General features: G+C 32.2%; 3 protein-coding genes across 3 annotated transcripts in view; 1 reads left to right on the top strand and 2 right to left on the bottom strand.

The window, feature by feature from the left end:
• The window catches only part of LOC21395773 (glutathione reductase, chloroplastic), a 4,199-nt gene extending 3,526 nt beyond the window's left edge, over window positions 1–673 (top strand). Inside the window, exons 10-11 of the mRNA XM_010088833.2 lie at window positions 1–82; window positions 319–673. Coding sequence (XP_010087135.2) covers window positions 1–42 — 42 coding nt within the window. The 3' untranslated portion in view covers window positions 43–82; window positions 319–673. The remainder of the gene's footprint in view (window positions 83–318) is intronic.
• A 269-nt stretch (window positions 674–942) lies between these two features.
• LOC21395772 (U3 small nucleolar RNA-associated protein 18 homolog) lies at window positions 943–3,755 on the bottom strand. The gene is made up of 2 exons (XM_010088832.2): window positions 3,602–3,755; window positions 943–3,115 (listed from the first exon to the last, which is right to left on the bottom strand). Exon 2 carries the CDS (start codon window positions 3,090–3,092, stop codon window positions 1,398–1,400), a length of 1,695 nt encoding a protein of 564 aa, XP_010087134.1. The 5' UTR covers window positions 3,093–3,115; window positions 3,602–3,755; the 3' UTR covers window positions 943–1,397.
• A 1,801-nt stretch (window positions 3,756–5,556) lies between these two features.
• On the bottom strand, window positions 5,557–9,241 carry LOC21395771 (phospholipase A1-Igamma1, chloroplastic). The gene is made up of 2 exons (XM_010088831.2): window positions 7,878–9,241; window positions 5,557–5,945 (listed from the first exon to the last, which is right to left on the bottom strand). Exons 1-2 carry the CDS (start codon window positions 9,140–9,142, stop codon window positions 5,693–5,695), a joined length of 1,518 nt encoding a protein of 505 aa, XP_010087133.1. The 5' UTR covers window positions 9,143–9,241; the 3' UTR covers window positions 5,557–5,692.
• Window positions 9,242–19,835: the final 10,594 nt, after the last annotated feature.

The raw sequence follows: 19,835 nt of genomic DNA, 5'->3' as shown, positions 1-19,835 counted from the left end.
GGAAAGACGGATTCTGAGGTTAAAGCTGCAGCAGGGGTCTAGCTGTGATCTTGTTTAACCAATCTGGTGTCAACCTACCAAGGTGTGTACAGTCAGATTCTCTTTTTGACGCTATAACCAAAATATTTATGCAAAATAATCACGCTTCACAAAATACTTCTTGTAGTTCAACAAGTCAATCCCATCTCATGAAGTATTATTACGATCATGTTGTTAGCTGCAGTTTTTTCCCATTTTGTCCAAGTAGAGAAATTCCACATCGTGATGATTTATGCTTGTTTTACTTTGTTAGTAATCAGACTAAACAAAATTGAACAGGTCTACATAATTCAAAATGGTGGCTGATGAAAGATACATCTGAAGGAGTTACGGGTCACCGAAGAGCTGACATGACAATGGATAAATCTTGAGGTTTTTATTCTACACTTTTCGGCATTGCGGTCAGTCGGACATATGGGTTCTAATCTTCCTTCAACAATTCTCTGGCGGACAAACGGGTGTTTCTTTTCATAAATCTTCTTCCCTTTTCTCTCACCCATTTTGGTCATTATAGGAGATGTTACTCCGAGATATGTTAAATAATTGTTTATTCAATTTCAGAGCATGCGAGTAATAGATGTACCATGTACGGTCTCTTTAAACGCATAATAAGAAGGTTTTGGTCTTGAGACTTGATTATGAATTTGCACAAAATGAAAAAAGACATGGCATTATCACGCTGATAAACGACAATAACCTCAGAGTATAAAAGGAAGAAAACGACAACAACCTGATAATCAGTAACTAAACTCACAATTTTGTCGTCTTTTTTGTTAACGACATGTATCGTTTGAAAATTTTGCTGCCGCCCCAATTAGTGAAAACTGAAAACATCATCCTGTATTTGTTGGTCAATGGTGACAAACAACATATCGTTTACAATGTAGATACTTTTTACCCGACATAAAACATTGATTTATATAAAATAAAATTTGCAGCATGTTGTCAACCGTGAGGATGAAACGACATGCCGTTTTGCGTACACAATTTGAATAATTCCGAACAAATTGAAAATTAGGACATACTATCCAATTGGAGGTGCGACGTACATGAAGAAACACTACAGGAAGGGGAAGTCACCAAAAGTTTTCAATGTCAAAATCTGTTATTACGCAAAAATTTCATACCCCGATTACAGAGAAAATAAATATATAAACTCAGATTACAGGACCAACTCTAACAGAAAAAACTTTTTGTGGCAACGACAATTTGGTTCTTCGCTACAACCAATATAAGTTAAGATCGTCCAAGGAAAGATCTTACATATGAATCATCATGGAGCCAGGCAAATGATGCCTCAAAATTGTTGCCAGGCTAGAGAGGCAAACCATTGGATAGTGCCAGTATTCAAATCCTTTCTATGCATGCTCATAATGATGCAACTTGTACAACAGCACTTTCCCAGCAGCATTACCAACGGCCATGAAACCTCCACCAGGACTAAAATCCAAGCAGCGGGGATAACTTAGGTGTCGATTGCGTGGCGGCCAGTTCGAGAATACAGTAAAAGATGGAACATGTATTAGCTTTAAGCTGTCCTTCTTCATGTGCGAACAAACAGCCAAAACTTGAGCATCGTTGTTGAACTTCATAAAGTTCACTCTAGTGGTGAGATTCTCAATGGTCTTCAAAGGCTTTCTCTTGCCCCCTAAGAAGTCATCTCGGTTATAAACATTCACAATCCCACTCTCTGAACCAGCTGCAAACAATGTTCCATCTGGGGATGTGCACAAAGACGTGCCATTTATACAACCTTCATCAACCCCTTTATGTAAGCAAGTCCTTGTTCTCAGATCCCAGTGATAAACCTGCCCATCCCCTCCGGAGCTCAGTAACTGCTTGCCATCATCAGCAAAGGCTAAAGAGCGAACAGTTCCGTTCATCTTTAGCGTCCCAATCAGTTCTTTCGTTTTAGAAGAAACCAACAAGATATAGCCTTCATTTCCCACAAATGCGATGGTGCTAGAATCGGGGGAGACTTCAAAAGACTCCAAGCTTTTTTCCTCCCTTCCTACTAGTGGGCCTATTTTATCAACTTTTGCTTTCACTAAATCAAAGGCATAGAAAAACTTCCTCCTTCCTGCTATAATGACCTGAGACCCGTCAGGCAAGAAAGAAGCTTTGAGAACAGGAAAATCTTCAAGGAAGATGCTTTGTATTTTGGTATTCCGCTTGCCATCTATCTGAAAAAATTTAAGCCTTTTATCTAATCCAGCAGTAAGTAGCAGCTGGGCATTTCTATGAAACTGAACAGAATTTATCGTAGCATTAGATGGCTCCTGCGCATTTGCATCTACAAGTGCCGAGTATTCAAGATGTCCAGGCAGTAGCTTTGCCCTGCTTTTAACAACAAGGTCCTCATTTGTTCTGAGGAGATTATCAACGGCCTCAACATCCTTATAACCACGGGCTAATACTGCCCCAATTTCTTCATCTGATGCCTCGTCATCAGAATACCTATCACCTCTTATTCCCGAGTCAAGTCGAGCCCATTCCGTGCCTGGGTTAAGCTTAGCATGTTGAGCCCTCAATCTCGAGACATACTCCGAACCAGAAATTAAGCTCTCATCCTCTTCCTTCCTCAGCTTCCTTAGTCTGTTAACCTTGGCAATATTTATCCTGGCCTTTTCCTCTTCCTCATCAACCCAGACGGGCTTCCTTAGCTTCTTTTCTTCCTCGTCCTCAGTTTCCTCCAACAATTCTTTCCCATCTTCATAAACTGATAAGGCAGTATTCGCAGAACGGTCCACAAAGCACAAAGCAGAGTCTTTGTCAAACCCATTTTGGGATTCATCCTCGTCATCCTTACCGAATAAAATCGGGGAATGAAGTGATCCAAATAAAACGTTCTCCAGTGTCTTCATTTCCCTTTCCTGCTCAAGAACTAATTTCTCATCCTGTTCCTTCTGTGCCTTCTTTCTCTTCTTGACCCTCAAACTATCAAGTTCAGATTCTTTTCCCTCATCAACATCTCCACTCTTTTGCAGATGAGAAGGCTCATCAGCATCATCCCTTTTAGCCTTACGGCTAACATTTTGGGATATTAAAGCCATCTTTTGCAAATACAATGCCTCCTCTACAAAATCAAAATCAAATAAAACTATTTTCATATAATTTTAACCCAACCAGAAAACACTATGAAGCACTTAAATGAGAGTCTCGCATTAATTTTTCTAGGGTCCTGCACACACACACAGATAACTCGCAAACAGAACAGACAAAGATATTAAAATCAGTATGTATAATCTACTTTGGAATTCAAGAACTAAAAATACCAATCCATAACCGACAACTAGAATCAGATTATCAGCAAATATATATATAATCAGATTATCAGCCAAAAAAAAAAAAATCTCAAAAACTATAATCAGATTATACAATCCAGAAGAACAACAATGAGGGGAAAAAAATAAAAACTCTTACAGTAAATTGCCCAAAACTGAGATAGAGACTAAGAGAAAGAGGCGGGGAGAGCTCTAGAGTAGCAGTAGAGAGAGAGAGATACCTGAGATTATCAGCAAAAAAAATCTAAAAAAAAAAAAAGTTCAGAGTCAGAACTCACCTTGATCTTGACGGCGGCCGGAGTTCCAGGGAGAGGGAGAGAGAGGTGGAGAGAAACGTTGAGGAAGATAGAGACTAAGAGAAAGAGGCGGGGAGAGCTCTAGAGTAGCAGTAGAGAGAGAGAGAGAGATTGGAGGTAGGAGAAATGGAGACGACCGGAACAACGAGGGCGGCTCTTGAAGCTAGGGCTTCGTTTTAGGGCCCTTCACCCACGTAACAAAATTGGGCCTGGGTCAAGTATGGTCCAACTTCTCCTTCATACGCTTTGTCGTTTGAATTGAAACTAGTACCCACTTCTGTACGACATACACTCACGTCGTCCGTTTCAAAATTTCAACGCTATCGGTTTTTTTTTTTTTTTTTCCGAAATGGAACACTATTGGATTGCAATTTTCAAACGCCTACTTTGATAATGAGAAAATTACATGGTTTACCATAGTATTGTCTGAGTATATTATTCGTATCATTCTAAATAATTGGTTGTCATCATACTTATTATTTTATCTTTATTAATTAAATAGTAATTATTTATTTTTTAGTGGAGTGACGTAAATAATATTTCTTTATCATTTTAAATGGTATTTCTGATTTTTTTCCCTAAATTAATTTTCTTTTCTTGCTTAGACTTTCAAAATTATGTATGTTGTAGGTGGACCTTAAAGTTTTTACTTTTTCATAATCAAGGTAAGTGTATTGAGTGGAGACGTTTAGTTCATAAATTAGAACCATGTGATTAGAATCATTTTCAATTTACGTGAGTAAATATTGTAACGAACTACGAATCATGATTCGAATCAGGGAATAAATCTCCCAACCAAACAATCACCATTTGAAAAATTAATTATAGATTAGTTATATTTAGCCATGGTTGCATCCCTATACTTGAAAATGCAAATACTATATATGTTTAAGTTGAAAGCAAATTATATGTTAAATCAGTATAATCAGTTCTAGATATTTTCCTAACGACAAATACTTAGAAATAGTTTTTTTTTTTTTCTTTCAATTGATATATTGTTAATCATATTTAAAAGTTTCATCTGAAAACTAGATACTTATTATGCATAATTTCTATCTTAATTTTCATCCTCATCAACTTCGCATATAGTAACAACATTTATATAGTTTTTTGTTCATAACATTAAAAGTAAGAGAAACGAAAAAAGTGAATTGATTTCTAATTTATTATACTTCTAAACAATAATTAGAGCTCAAATCTTACATTTATTTTCCTCTTACAATAAATAGTATAGAAGTGCCGTAGGCACCTCCCCACACTAGTAGGATTAATAAATTTGAATATCATTATGGAAGTCACTGGAGTCGAATTAATGGCAATGAACTTCACTCTTTTTAAAAAGTGTATACAGTATAATTTATACTATTTAATTTTTTTTCTTTTTTTATTGGAAAACATCATTTCTTTAGTTTGAATTCTTGCTAAATGCTCATGAAGAATCAGGATATTAGAATAGAAACATTAATCCATAGTTAATGATTTGTTTTTTTTATTTTTTTATATTGAGTTATATGTCCGCAAAATTTTATTTATTGAACTCCATGGTTTGACTTTGATTTTTTTTTTTTTTTGGCTCAAGGTTTGACTTTGAAATTTTAAACCTAATAAAAGGTCATTCTCATTCAAATATATAACTCGTAATAACTTTACTTAATCCATATGTATACTCCTGAAACAGATTTATCACCATCCCTTTAATTATAGTAATACATATAACTTCACGTATGACAAAATCGAGCTTTGACGACGAGTTATTTTAGTGGTTATTTCAAACGTTCTCGCTAATTATAACTTATAAGCAATTATATATCATTTATAATCTCTGAGCAAAAAAAGAAAGAGAGAGAGAGAAAAGAAACCATTTATAATCTTGGACAGACTAATTAGAAAAGCCTAACTATATTATATGTTACAAATAGATATATGAAACTTGAAAGTCCTCGTATAAACGCTTTATCTTATTAGATATTATAAGTACGTAGAGATTTACAGAACATATATTACATGCGTGGAGAAAAACAACCAAATGATAATTAGGAGGTTGTTAATTATTTGGTGTGACAAATTAATTAATCATGCGTGGTCGTGATCAGAAGCAAGGCCAATTTGCTTGAGATGTCGGTGAATATCATCAGGATGATCATCGAGTTTGGGACGTTCGGGCTGAATCCAACGGCCATCCTTGTGTCTCACCATACCCTTATTCTCGTTTTGCCTCCAGTAAGGTGGGACCAAGTAATGCTCTTTCAAGAAATCAGAGGCTTTGTTCACTAGGGCTGGGTCTCTTCCACTTGCCAGCACAAATCTATGTCCTTTTCCGTGGTAACTGCATATAAATAATAAATATAATAGCCAACCATCAGTTTAATATCATCATATAGCTATAATCTCGAATTAATTGCTGAATTGAATCTTCAAGTACTAAACTAATCAATGACAATTTGCGTTAAAGTTAGATGTAAATTAATGTTTTGCCGATTGTAAAACGGTTATATATGTGTTCACTCATGTTTACACGCCACGATTATTATACGTATTACATTATATATAATATTATTCCAATTGCATTGTCAATGAATTAGAAAAGGCTTTACATTCAAACGTGCATGGGAAAACGAGTTAAAAATGCAAATATGAACTTCATCCATACATGTCTTTCAGATGCAAATACAAACTGCATTTATTCCATTTATAAGTGCAAATTGTTAATTGTTGTCTTGAAGGAAGAAGCTATGACACTTTCCACCAAGTTGCGTTCATATATAGCATATACTAATACCGTCAATAGAGTTTACTTTAGATGGATTTAGATTATATTTAAGAGTTAAGAAAGGGAAGTATTGGGATGTCATTCAAGTGGTCAATTTTTGTAGTGTAAAATAGGGAAAAAGAGAGAAATAGGCTAAGACTTGAAATGAATTAAAATTAATAGGCTAATAGTTTACATAAGTTAATAAATAGGCCAAATTATTGTTTTCATCCATAACTTGTCTGGTTATGAACCATAACTTGACAAGTTATTGTCTATAATTGTTCATAACTTGTCTGGTTATGAACCATAACTTAATAAGTTTGTCCATAATTTATCTGGTTATGAACCATAACTTGACAAGTTATGGCATATTAATTTCTATAACTAAAAATTGACCTATATACTTTCTTAAGCTTTTCATATTGGCCTATTTTCCTGTAAAATATTAGGCTTGGAACTACTAGTTATGAATCTTAATGGACGTTTGGCTCACAGATTCAGAATTATTTTTAATTTACGTGTGTTTTTTGTGAGAAAAAATATTATAATTAGTCACGAACTATTAATTCGAACCATAGCACGAATCCTCGTACCAAACACTAATTATTCACATATACTATCTTAATTTTTATGTATAAATTAGACTCAAATCATGTGAGCAAACTTCATTGGGTGTATAGTACGTACCCAGCGCATATATATGATCGAGTTTTTCCTTATAAAAAAATAAAAGAAATCGGATGGATATTAAAAAAACAAAGAAAATCCTCGAGGATACTTTTCGTACTAATTGACAACAAATTAATCCAGTTTCGAGTGCCTTCTAAGATTTTCTTCTGTTTTTTTTTTTTTTTTTCAAAAACGACAACTGTTCAGAGTACTTTGGGTCGCGGCTTCACATTTTATAAACATCATAGGGGACCACAATACCACTAAGCGAGGATCAAAGGGCTTGTTATTTTAACACAGTCCACGTATATATATAGACAAAAAATAAAATAAATATAAATCTTACCAGACTCCATTATTTCCTTCAAGAAACGACACTATGCGTCACGCTCATCTTTCTCGAGAATTAGCTCATTACTATTTTTTTTTTTTTTTAGAGGAAGTTGTTACCCAGAAAAAAGGTGGACAATAGACGTATATAATCTCAAGATCGATAAATATTTTATTATCTTCCAGCGCATATAATCTTTTTCCTATCTATACATCTAATATGATCTAATACTTAATATTTTTACGTGGGCCCCAGGACTGAACGCAACACCAAGACGCATGTTCATCAATATGTAGAAAACTTCAATTTGATCCTTTCAATGTTCACTCTGAAATCTTTCTCCATCTAGTTTAAGCTTTAAACTGTGTGTTGTTCTTAAAACTCTAAAAACTATTAAATTTTATGAACTTGCTAAATTTTCAATCAGAATTAAAAAAAAAAAAAAAAAAAAAAAACAATTATAACAAAAAAAAAAGGATAATACTATGCTAGTTAGTATTACTGACCCGTCAAGCAAGTGTAAGAGAGCCTCCAAATTATGCGTACAAACAAGGTCCTTCGTGGGCTTCAAGAACGGCGAGTTACAGTGATCCAACTCCAGCCCCACTCCCACGTGCGAATAACTCCACGGCAATCCCTCCGCCATCTTCATCAGCATCGCCGGCGCGCACTCGTTGAAAACCAGCCCCGGCGACTTCGGCACCACATCGTGAGCGTTCACCACTCTCAGAACCTTCACCCCCAGCCACTCCAACCTCTCTTTAAACCGCGAATTCCCGACCCGAGGACCCGAAAACGAGAAAACCGAAACCGGAACGACCCGCCCGTCCGCCGCCACGTTCAGTCCCGTCTCCGCGATGTCGTACGCGCTCAGAATCGCCAGCGCTGCTCCGAGACTGTGCCCGGTTATCGTGATGCTCAATTCCTCTCCGGAGTAAATCTCCATCAACCGCTTCACCTCCGTGAGGATCTGTTCCCTCGCCGAGTATTTGCAGAACCGGCAGGTTTCGTCTTTGTTGGTGTAGAGATCGAGAAACCCGGATTCGGCTTTGACGTTCGAATCGGGGCAGGGGATTCTGTTGGCGGATATGGGCCTGAGGAAGTCCATTAAGTCGGAGATCCATTCCAGGTGGGTGACGGTTCCTCTCCAGGCGACGGTGATGTCTCGGCGGCCCAAAGTTCTAGAAGCTTCGTCGCTCGAAACGGCGACGTATCCGATCCAGTTGGCGTTCTTGCTCCAGACTTTTGGCCAGCGGGACTTCTTGAAGAAGTTGGCGAGGTTGATGTTGGAGGTCGCGTAGAGGTAGCGGGAAACGTCGTAGTTTTGGTGGGTGGAGCTCATCTCGAGGGACTCGAAGAACTTGCGGCGGATGAACCGGCAGCTACCGCAGTACTTGGAGAATGGGTCGAAGTCGAAGGCGTCGTAGCAGGCCTGGGCCATCTCGCCGTACCGGATAAGCTCGGAGCGGAGGAGTGGGTCCATTGGGTCCAGTAGGCCCACCCACTCGTCCTGGCCGTGGATCTCGCTCCACACGTCGGCCAAACGGCGCCGTTCCGACTGCCGGTCTACCGCTTGTACTTCTTCTTCTTCTAGTTTTGTTAACGAGTGATCGGTTCTGTAAAGGACTCGTAACTCTGATCGAGATTGAGATTTTTGGCGCGGAAATAATGATGTTAGATAATGAGTTTGAGGTGGGTTGATAATAATATTATTGAAAGCTTTTGGGGATTTTGTGAAGAGAATGGCCGAGTTAGAGAGAGAAAGAGCCATTGGAGAGGTTGGCCAAGAAGAGGTCAAGGTGTCAGCAATAAACCATGAAGAAGAAGAAGAGAAGATTATTAATACAAAACTTTTATTACATATAAAATAGAAAAGTAGCGGTTGGTAGTTTGGTCCCTCAAGGAATCCCAGTTTTTATATAGAAAACATCAATTTAGTTTAATATCCCACATGATACATGTGGGCTTCTCTTAGTAGTCCTTGTTTGTCATGTATGCTTGATTGTTTATTATTTAACGTACTATTTTTGACATAATTTTCTGCATACACAATGCAACTTGTTATATTAATATTTAATTTTTTTCTGCATGAGAACCCTTATAATAATTCTTAAAAAAAAAAACTAATTGAAGAAACCTTACAATACTGTTCGAGTACAAAACTGAAATTAAAAAAAAAAAAAAAAAAATTGTTGTGAATTTGTGATACTGATCAAAACCTAATTTTGTTTGTTTTGATCGAATTGCATATCTTTTTTTTTTTTCCCCCATCGGATGGCCGAAAAGCCACAATTATTGCGTGACAAATTCTTCAATCCAAACACATACGTAGAAGGGATAAATGATCAGCAGCTAATAATCCTTGAACAAATAAAAAAGTTAATAAAAGAGTTATACGTGGTTATTACATTAGCCAGAGAAATGAAATTATTAAAAAAAAAAAAAAAAAAAAAAAGTCTTGGTCAACCTTTTCGCCACCTAGCTAGCTTTGACATTGATGGACTCCTTTTTTTTTTTTTCTCGAAAGGGACGTTGACGGACTTGACTAGTGGCACAAGTGTTAATTATATATGAACGAACTAAATTATTTTTCAATAATTTCCACATTGTGTTAATGTTACGTCTCAACGCTTTCTTCATTTTGGATTGTTCAAACGAAAATTCTCCCCAGACATTATAATTTGGTAACTGTAAATTAATTATATATCTTTCCCTCTAAAAATGCCGAAGGTTTTTTTTGGTCACGGTACACTACATGCATTTTGCTGGAAACTTGTGAAGATCATTTGATAATTTGTATATGCAATAGAATATCTTATATATAGGTCCCTCGAACGGAGGAATTATTCAATACACCGGGTGTACCACGTTATATTATTTATGTGCTACGCCCATTTAATAAGATTGTACTATTTAAAACATTTTGTCTATGTCAGTTTTTTTTTTATTTTTCTCTTTCTTAATATGTATTTGCATGAATTATTGAGTTAAAAGCGCTCATTATTCTACCCAATTTCTTTATTTTAATGACTTAACTTTAAATTATTATTTGTTTTCCTAAAATACAATAATCAAATTTTTCTGAACATCCCTTACTATTCAATCGGCTGAACTTTCTTCTTCTTTTTTTTTAACTTAAGTTGCTAACATATATATATATATATATATATATTATAATACTTCTACTTTTTATACATTCCTTATTTTGAGTTAAATATATTCATATACATTTTGAATTCAATCTTTCATGAACTATTGCTCTTGCTTGTCCATTTCGTTCCAAATTGAGCACATAAAAAAAAAAAAAGCAATCCAAATGGGAAAGAAACATGAAACTATATTTAACTCAACAATTGAGTTTAACAAAAAATATAAATAGGCAATATAATATTAAAAATATATTCATGTACTTGGAGTCTCAATATCCTCAATATCATATTAAAAAAATAAAATAAAAATTTATAATCAAGCTTTTTTTTTTTCCTCAGCCGATGGAATAGCAAGGGAAATTCAGAGAATATTGATTATTGTATTTTAGGAATAAAAATAATAATTTAAAGTTAAGTCATTAAAATAAAGAAATTGGGTAGAATAATAAGTGTTTTTGACTCAATAATCAATGTAAATACCTATTAGGAAAGAGAAAAATAAAAGTAAAAAATTAACATACACAAAATATCTAAATGATACATCCTCATTAAACAAATGTACCACATAAACAATATAATGTGATACACTCGGTGTACTGTACATCTACATTATACATATACTAAAGGAAATGACGGATTCACTGTTCATGCTACAGTGCAATGAACAGTGTCTTTTCCGTTTTACCCTTGTTTTTTTCTTCTGTTGAATTTTTATTCTTGTTATGTCCTTTTGAATGTAAAGTTACTATATTGCGCTTTAGTTCAACTTTTTTTGTTTTTGTTTGTTCTTACAGTTTTGGTCATTTACACTCATAATGAGTGTTTTATTTTACCTTTTTTCGTTTGTTGCTTTTTGAATTGTTTTTCTTCCCTTCTTTCTGCAGTTATTTGTCTCTTTCGTTTGTTTTGTTCTGCAACCTTCTAGACCTCTTTTTTTCACTCAGATTGAGTTTTTTTTTCTTTTTCGTTTGTTGGTTTCTACGATTTTACCTTTTTCATATGTGTTTTTATTTCTTTGTTTCTGCAGCAACATTTCTTTCTTCCGTTTGTTTTCTTCTGCAACCTTCTAGATTTGTTTTTCTTTTTGTGCACTTAGATTGAATGGCTTTTTTTTCTTTTTCGTTCGTTGGTTTCTACAATCTTCTAGATCTGTGTTTCTTTTTTTTTTGTTTATGGATCTACTTTTCTCCCTTCCGTTTGTTTCCTTCTGCAACCTTCTAAATCTCTCCATTTTTGGGCAAGATTTAATTGTTTCTCATATTTCTTCTTTCTGCAACCTTCTAGATTCTTTTTTTCATTTATGGACCAGATTTATTCGTTTTTCATCTTCTTTCTTTTTGCATATATATTTTTGGATGTTTTATGTTTTATTTTCTTATTTTTCTTTGGTTGTATATGCATGGTCCTATTCTCTTTCCTTGCGCCATTTGTTATCTTCGTCTTTGGTTTGGTTGATTATTTTTGTTTGGATTTCATAGATTTGGTCATTTGTTTCAGATCTATGTTCTTGTCCACTTTTTTTTTTGGTTGTTTGGTCGTTTAATTCAGATCTATGTTTTTACACTTTATTATATTCCACTGTTTGTTTTAGCTTTGTTGATTTTCTGGCTGTCGATTTTCCGTTCATTTTTACAGTCGTTTTTCCCAGTTTTCTTTTTATGATTTTTGTGGGTATTTTGGGTTTTGTTGTTTTGTTTATGTTTTTTAATTTATTTGTTATTCGGCCATTATATTTGCGAAAAAAATTTTACTTTGTTTTTTTTTCATAATTTCAATTTTTTAACCCATGTTATTTATTTTTTTCGTTCCTATTTTTATTTACTATATTTTGATTTCTTCATATTTTTTTAAATATCATATCTGAATTTGAACAAATCTCTAATATTTGTCGTGATCTAAATGTAATAATATTTATGCTAATCTTTTACTCTGACACGTGTATTTTTTATCTTTTCGTTTTGTATAATGTGTATCCAAAATATAACTGTCTGTTATTTATTAGTTACATTTTGCGGTGGTCTTCATACAATGTGACGGCTGTTGTTAATTAATCATTACTTCTATTACTTTATGTTTGCAGGGATTTGTACCCGAGATTAAGCAAAACATTAGTAAATTTCTGTATATATATTGTATGTTAATTTTGTACTCTTTCTTTGTCTTCATCTTTCAGCTAATATTATCTATCATGTTCTATTCTCTCTGCTTTCTCAATGTTTAAAGACCATAATGATACTAGCCATTTCTACTAACCTTACCGCCTCCTTTATATTCCTTTGCTCTATTTTTGCTGCTCAGTAATTTTGGTTGCTTTCTTTGATTTATCCTTTTGCCCGTGGTTCGTTGAATCAGGTATTCACTTTTTTAATTTACTTTGGTTGATTTGTTTTAGAATATTAATTTATAATGTTATGTTTGTTCGTTATATGAAATATTTTATCCTGTACTTTACTTTTTTTCTTCTCTACTGTACTCTCGGTCATTTACTACTATTCTAATTTGATTAACTGATATTTTATATTTACAAAGTTTTCTAAATCTTATTAAAATATAATGTCTTTCTTTATCAAAAATTTGGTTTTTTATATCCAAATATTTTATTCTCTTCTGGTTATGAGGATGTTATATTTCATTTGTTGTTAATATGTGTTGGGTAATTGTTATTACAGATATGGCTATTATTGATGTTGCCCTTATTATTTTGGACTTATGCCAATATATTTTAATTTGTCTTTTGTTTTAGTTTTACTATATATTTGTATTTATAAAAACTACTTTTATCTATTATACTATTTTGTACATTCTCGTTTGTTTCCTCTGCAGTTTACTCTTTTTTTTCTTCATTGTATTTTTAGTCATTTACTGCTATTCTTAATTTATTAATTGACATTTGAAATTTTCACAACGTTCTAAATCTTATTACAATATAATGCCTTCATTTATCAAAAACTCAGTTTCTTATATCCAAACATTTTATTCTTCTCCAGTTATGATGATGTTATATATCATTTGTTGTTAACATGTGCCGAGTAATTGTTATTACAGATATGGCTATCATTGATGTTGCCCTTATTATTTTAGAGTTATGCTAATATATTTTATTTTGTCTTTTGTTTTACTTTTACTATAACTTTAAATGTTATGATTTTAATTTATTTCTTTCTGCTTTTTTTAGTGAACACTGAAATCTTTCATTTTCCTTAGTATATGTATAATATTGTATATTGCTATTCTAAGCTATACTAATTTTTCTTACTAATGGCATAAACTCCTTAATAATGTAGCTGGTAGCCATGTATATTGCCAGATTTTGTTTCAATTACTTATGGTATATATTCTTCACAACAAATGAATATAGCCTGAACCAAATGTATACTAAATTTTCTTACTTATAGCATAAACTCCTTAATAATATAGATGGCAGCCATATATATTGCTAAATTTGTATCAAATTACTTAAGGTATATGTTCTTGACAATAAGTGATTATAACCTGAACCAACTATTTATATATAATCTTATGTTTTCCTAAATGTTTCTTCATATATTTATAATCTCTACTCAATTTACAGTATAATATAAAGCATTTTTTCCTGTACACTGATTTAATTTATGTATATGATATATTAGTGTAACTAGGTATATTGCACAAACTGTTTGATTCTTATTCTTTTTTATATTGCTCTATCATTTATTCCTCTGTTTTTTCTTCACGGGTTCTGTAGATGATTTTATTTTGTACTTTTATGTTTGTTTTCCTTGCGTTTCCCTCTTTTTTCATCCAGTCCACTCTCAGCTAAAGTTATGGTTTTAACTTATATCTTTCTGATTTTTTTAGTGAACACTAAAATCTTTCCTTTTCCTTAGAATATGTATAATACTGTATATTGCTATTCTAAGCTATACTATTTTTTCTTACTTATGGCATAAACTCCTTAATAATGTAGCTGGTAGCCATGTATATTGTCAGATTTCGTTTCAATTACTTATGGTATATATTTTTCACAACAAATGAATATAACATGAACCAAATATATACTAAATTTTCTTACATATGACATAAACTCCTTAATAATATAGATGGCAGCCGTGGATATTGCTAGATTTGTATCCAATTACTTAAGGTTCTTCTCAGGTTCTGTATATGATTTTATTTTGTACTTTTCTGTTTGTTTTCCCTGCGTTTTACTCTTTTTTCCATCCAATCCACTCCTGGATATTCACTACTATTCTTATTTGATTGACTAACATTTGCTATTTATACATTGTTCTAAGTCTTACTACAATTTAATGTCTTTCTTTATAAAAAATTTAGTTTTTTATATTCAACAATTTAATTTTCACGGTTATAATATTGTTTTATTTTTGTTGTTAACATGTGCCGGGAAATAAGCTACAAGTTTGTGTGAGGAAACATTATAAGACGGAATCCAAAAATTTTTCACGAGGGCATGAAATAACTCAAAAGTTCAAGTTTATGATGTAATTGAGACTTAAGTTAGTATATAATGTTTTTTACTTATTTATCAACTGGTACAAGGTAAGCCACATTCAACACAACAAATATTATCAACTAATTTAAATACATATCTACAAATTATTCCATTTTTATAGCCCTGAATCAAGAACAACAAGACAATCTGTAAAACGTCCAAAAATAAGATAATATAAATATTTTTATAATATTTATTTCATATTATATAATTTAAACATCTTTATTTTTCTTAACACTTATACTTACAACCAATTTTCTCATTTTTATATTTGCAGCTGAAAGAAATGAAATACTCAAAAATCACAACAGCGTTATATTTTATTTTGTACAATCTGTATATATATATTATAAATAATAATCCTATATATGTCTGTATAAATATGTTTATACAAACTTTATATCTATCATATAATATAATCTTGTATAATACATGTATATAGATAAATATATTTTAAATACCACTATCATATAATATAATATTATACTCCGCAGTGCGGAATACAGACTTGTTATATCTATAACTATATTATAAAAGGGAATTCCCTTTAAGCAATAATCAAAATTTTAATCTAAGTTATTTTGTCTCATTCTTATTTTGTCTTATTATCTTCCTTTTAAAAGACAAATTATTTTTAGTTTGTCTTTCTCTTCTTTTTTTGTTTTTTTTTTTTTTTCCTTTTTCCTGAAATCATATATCTCAAATACTTATAATTAAAATTTTTTTTAATTTATCCCTGTTAAAATAATTTATTTCAATTTTCAAATGTATCTCCAATTAAATTATTTTCTTCTAATCATTTTATTTTATTAGAGAGACCTTCGTAAAAACTTTTTTTTACTAATCATCACAATAAAATATTTTTCTCAAATACATTTATATTTAATTGTGTTTTTTCTTCTCATGTAGAGATAATTTCTCTCTTTATTTTTTTTTGTTTGCCAAGGAAAATTTTAAGGTATATATCATAAAACTTTTGCCTCTCTATTTTTTTATTTGGCGACTTTTACTTTTTTTCTTTTGTTGGAATTATTTAGTGACTCATTTCATGTTTTATTACTATCGTTGTTGTTGGTGTTGTTGTTATTTTTCTTTTTTCCCTCCTTGTGTAGTCCTTTGTGGCCTCTACTTTTTCATATGTGTTAAAACTGTTTTGAGGCTTGTTAAGTCATTTTTTTCTACTTTTTTCTTTGAATTTATGTTTTAGAATTTTCTCTTTATTACTGAATGTTTAAAAATCTACTTTATAAAAAAAAAAAAATATTTTATTTGTCCCATGTTTAATAATACTTTTAAAGTACATTCTCATTGAAAATTTTTCTTGTCACCCTTTAAAATATTATTTTGTTCATAATATTACATCTTATGCCGAATGAGTGCGTGAGTATAACTAATAGAAAAATAATTGTGTCATGTGTTCCTTGCAACATTATTTTTCTGTGTTTGTTTATTTTTACAAATTGAAAATATTAAGAAATGGGAAAATGAATTTTACAATCATATTTCTCTTGATTTTCTCTATACTAAACAATATAATATTTTATTTATACTTTAATATTCCTTCAATTTTTTCCCTAATATTTGATTATCGAAAATATAATATTATGTAGTCAATTAAAATCTTTATTACTAGAAAACTATAAAAAAAATACTAATATAGTAAAATCAAAACTTCGACACGCGGATAGAAACTTTAAAATTACTCCCAAGTACGTGACACTAATTAGTCTTATAAAAAATTAGAGTAAATGAAAACAAAACAGCTAGCACATAAGGCATCGTTTGGTCGGTAATTAAAGATCGGGAAAATAGTAGAAAATAGACCAATATAAAAAGCTTAAGAAAGTATATAGACCCATTTTTAATTATAGAAATTAATAGGGTTCATAACCAGATAAGTTATGAACAAATTTGTCAAGTTATGATTCATAGCCAGACAAATTATGGACAAAAACCGTGAATAACTTATCAAGTTATGGTTCATAACTAGATAAATTATGGACGAAAACAGTAATTTGACCTATTTATTAACTTATGTAAACTATTAGCCTATTAATTTTAATCCATATCAAATCTTAGCCTATTTTCTTCTTTCTCCCTAAAAATCGCTCGAATTCCAACATGGTCCCAAAAACTAATAATCGATTTAAAGTGTTTTTTATGGGATTACTTGTAATTATCTCCCATGTATCATCCAATTATTCTACATTTTTTATATATCATTGTCATCGACCATTATTGTGCTGATCAGTATCCAGCCCGGTCCGGTTAGTAGGTGAACGAAACTTGTAAATTATAATTCATGTCCATTACTTATTAAAAAAAAAAAAGAAGAAGAAGACTGGAGGTCTGTAAGAATACAATTTTTTTTTTATAGATGGGATTTCTTCTCAGCTTCATCTCCAAATTTCCAATCAACTTCAACTCGTATTCATATTATTGTTGTGTTTTTTAAGGCCTGTGGAGGAGTAATATACAGCTTGGAGATCGTTTCTGATTTTTGTTTTATTTCTTTTATGGATATGCTGGATATTGTCCTGATTTGGTGAATCTTTCTACAAAATAAAAAATGTTTCAATATATACATATATATATATATATATAGGCCATATAGTTTTCTTTTTGCTACGGATCGAGGAAGGTTTCGTCGCGTAGTGTATGATTTATGTCACGTGAACATTATTACTGCGTACAAAAGAAGGGATTTAGGGGGGGGGGGAAATACACGGCGTCTAGGGAAGTAAGCTCTACCAGACCATACTTGGAATTTTTTTTTTTCTTTTTCTTCTTCTTCTCAATATTGCACTAACAAACAAAAGGCCCGTTCACTTCGCTGATTTGAGTTTGTAATTCGAGTTGAGATGTGATTTTGTATGAGTTTTTTACTATAGCAAAAAAGTTAAATGTGACTGTTCCTGAGAGCTTTTTACTGTAGCAAAACTCAAATTCTAAATTCAAATTAGTGAAATGAACGAGACCAAAATATTTAAACATAACATTACTTTAATTATTTTCTTTTATGCCGTCATTATGTCAGTAATGACTACAATATTATCACAAGTAATTATAAAATGCAATATTATATATATATCTGTTGTTAATTGCCACAACTACAAGAAGAAATTTGACGTTGCAAAAACATGAAAATTAAAATAATCAACATTAATCAGTACTATCCTCCAAATGACACTATTATTACAGCGATACAAAAAAAAAAAAAAAAAAAAACTCGTAACTTAATGCTGCTTAGGTGGAAATTCGGTTATCCAAAAACTTTTTTTTATTATAAATCAAAACTAATTCTAATCTCATAATTTTAATTTATCAATCAAACAGATTCATTTTAACCTCTATTTTACTTAATAAATCACATATTTCTGCATTTTTTTTATGCGAAATATTTAGGGAGGTGACTACGTACCGTAAGGCGTATACACTATATTGATTACGCACGCCTTTCTTTTTAAACCATCAGACTGAAAATCATTGGTCTCAAATTGCATTTATATGGGAATAAAAATAGGAACAACCACGTTTAGAGAATGTTTGGTTGAAAAATTTAAATTATGATTTGAATTATGATTCAGAATTTATTATAATATTTTTTCTCATAAAAAATACACGTAAATTAAAAATAATTATAATAACATAATTTTAATTTATGAACCAAACATCTCCTTATAAAAAAAATGAACGATACTTGAGGGGAAAAAAAAAAACCGCTTTCATCGTCCCTGTTGTAATCGATGACTGCCATGGGACACTCTCCCTCTAGGCAAGGGAATCGTGGCTCTGCCGCAATAGGTAGCAACCCACCGGAACCAACCACCTTTCCGGTCATCGGAACATTTCCAGATCTGGGTATGCGATCTCTCCGTCGTGACCTTTCTCTCGCAGGCGCATGATCTCTTCCTCTGACGCCAACTTCTGGTTTGGAATCGCGACAAGGGTGGCGAAACGGCGACCTCTTCGTCGGTGGACAACTCGATTTGGCGTGATTTTCGTAACGTCGTCGTCCCCATTTTCGCGAACTTCTCCGTCGATAATCGTTACTGAAATCTCGGCAGAGACGGCACGACCATCGCGAATAGCAAACTCGTCGACCCCACTCATCTTCAGTAGCCGACAACGTCCAACGCCGGAGATGCTATAGAGGAGATACGTCTCCTCTTTTTTTTCTTATTTTTTAAATTTTTAATTTTTGGGGTTTTGATTAATTTTCTATAGTGCAATCAGTGACATTTTTGTGTTCGATTACAGATCATGAGAGTTCAGTTGTTATCCAATGGCTTAAAATTTTCGTTGTCGGTGACATAAAAAGGAATCCGTTATTGTAGCATTCACCAATATTTAGACGTTAAGAAATACTAACCTTCACTGTTATTATTTATATTTATTATTTATTATTTAATATATTAATATTATATTATATTATTTAAATAAAAAATAAGATAATAAAATTTATCTGTCAAATAAGTCATAAATAGAGTGACATAGTAATACTAGTATTTCTTATCTACGGAACATTAGTTTTTTTTTTTTTTCCTTTTTTTATACTGAAACTGCATTAAGGCCTCAAACGGGAAAAGAAGCCAGCATCAACATTGTTGCAAAAACTTTTTCTTTTTATTTTTTGTATGTCCGATCGTGATATTTTAATTTACGTTGAAGAAGAAAAAAAAAAAACTTCTCGGCAATGACAATAACTAACTGACGTAGTTCCATCGCGGGGTCCACGTTGCATGATTTTAGACATTTACAAAAATGCCACTTCCATCTCCGAGGTCCGAGCCCCGCGAGTTGCGATATTCGCGCTGTTTTGT

This window comes from Morus notabilis, unplaced genomic scaffold (genome assembly GCF_000414095.1).
Source record: "Morus notabilis unplaced genomic scaffold, ASM41409v2 Scaffold345, whole genome shotgun sequence".
NCBI lineage: Eukaryota > Viridiplantae > Streptophyta > Magnoliopsida > Rosales > Moraceae > Morus > Morus notabilis.
This window is presented reverse-complemented; position numbering and strand designations above follow the sequence as displayed.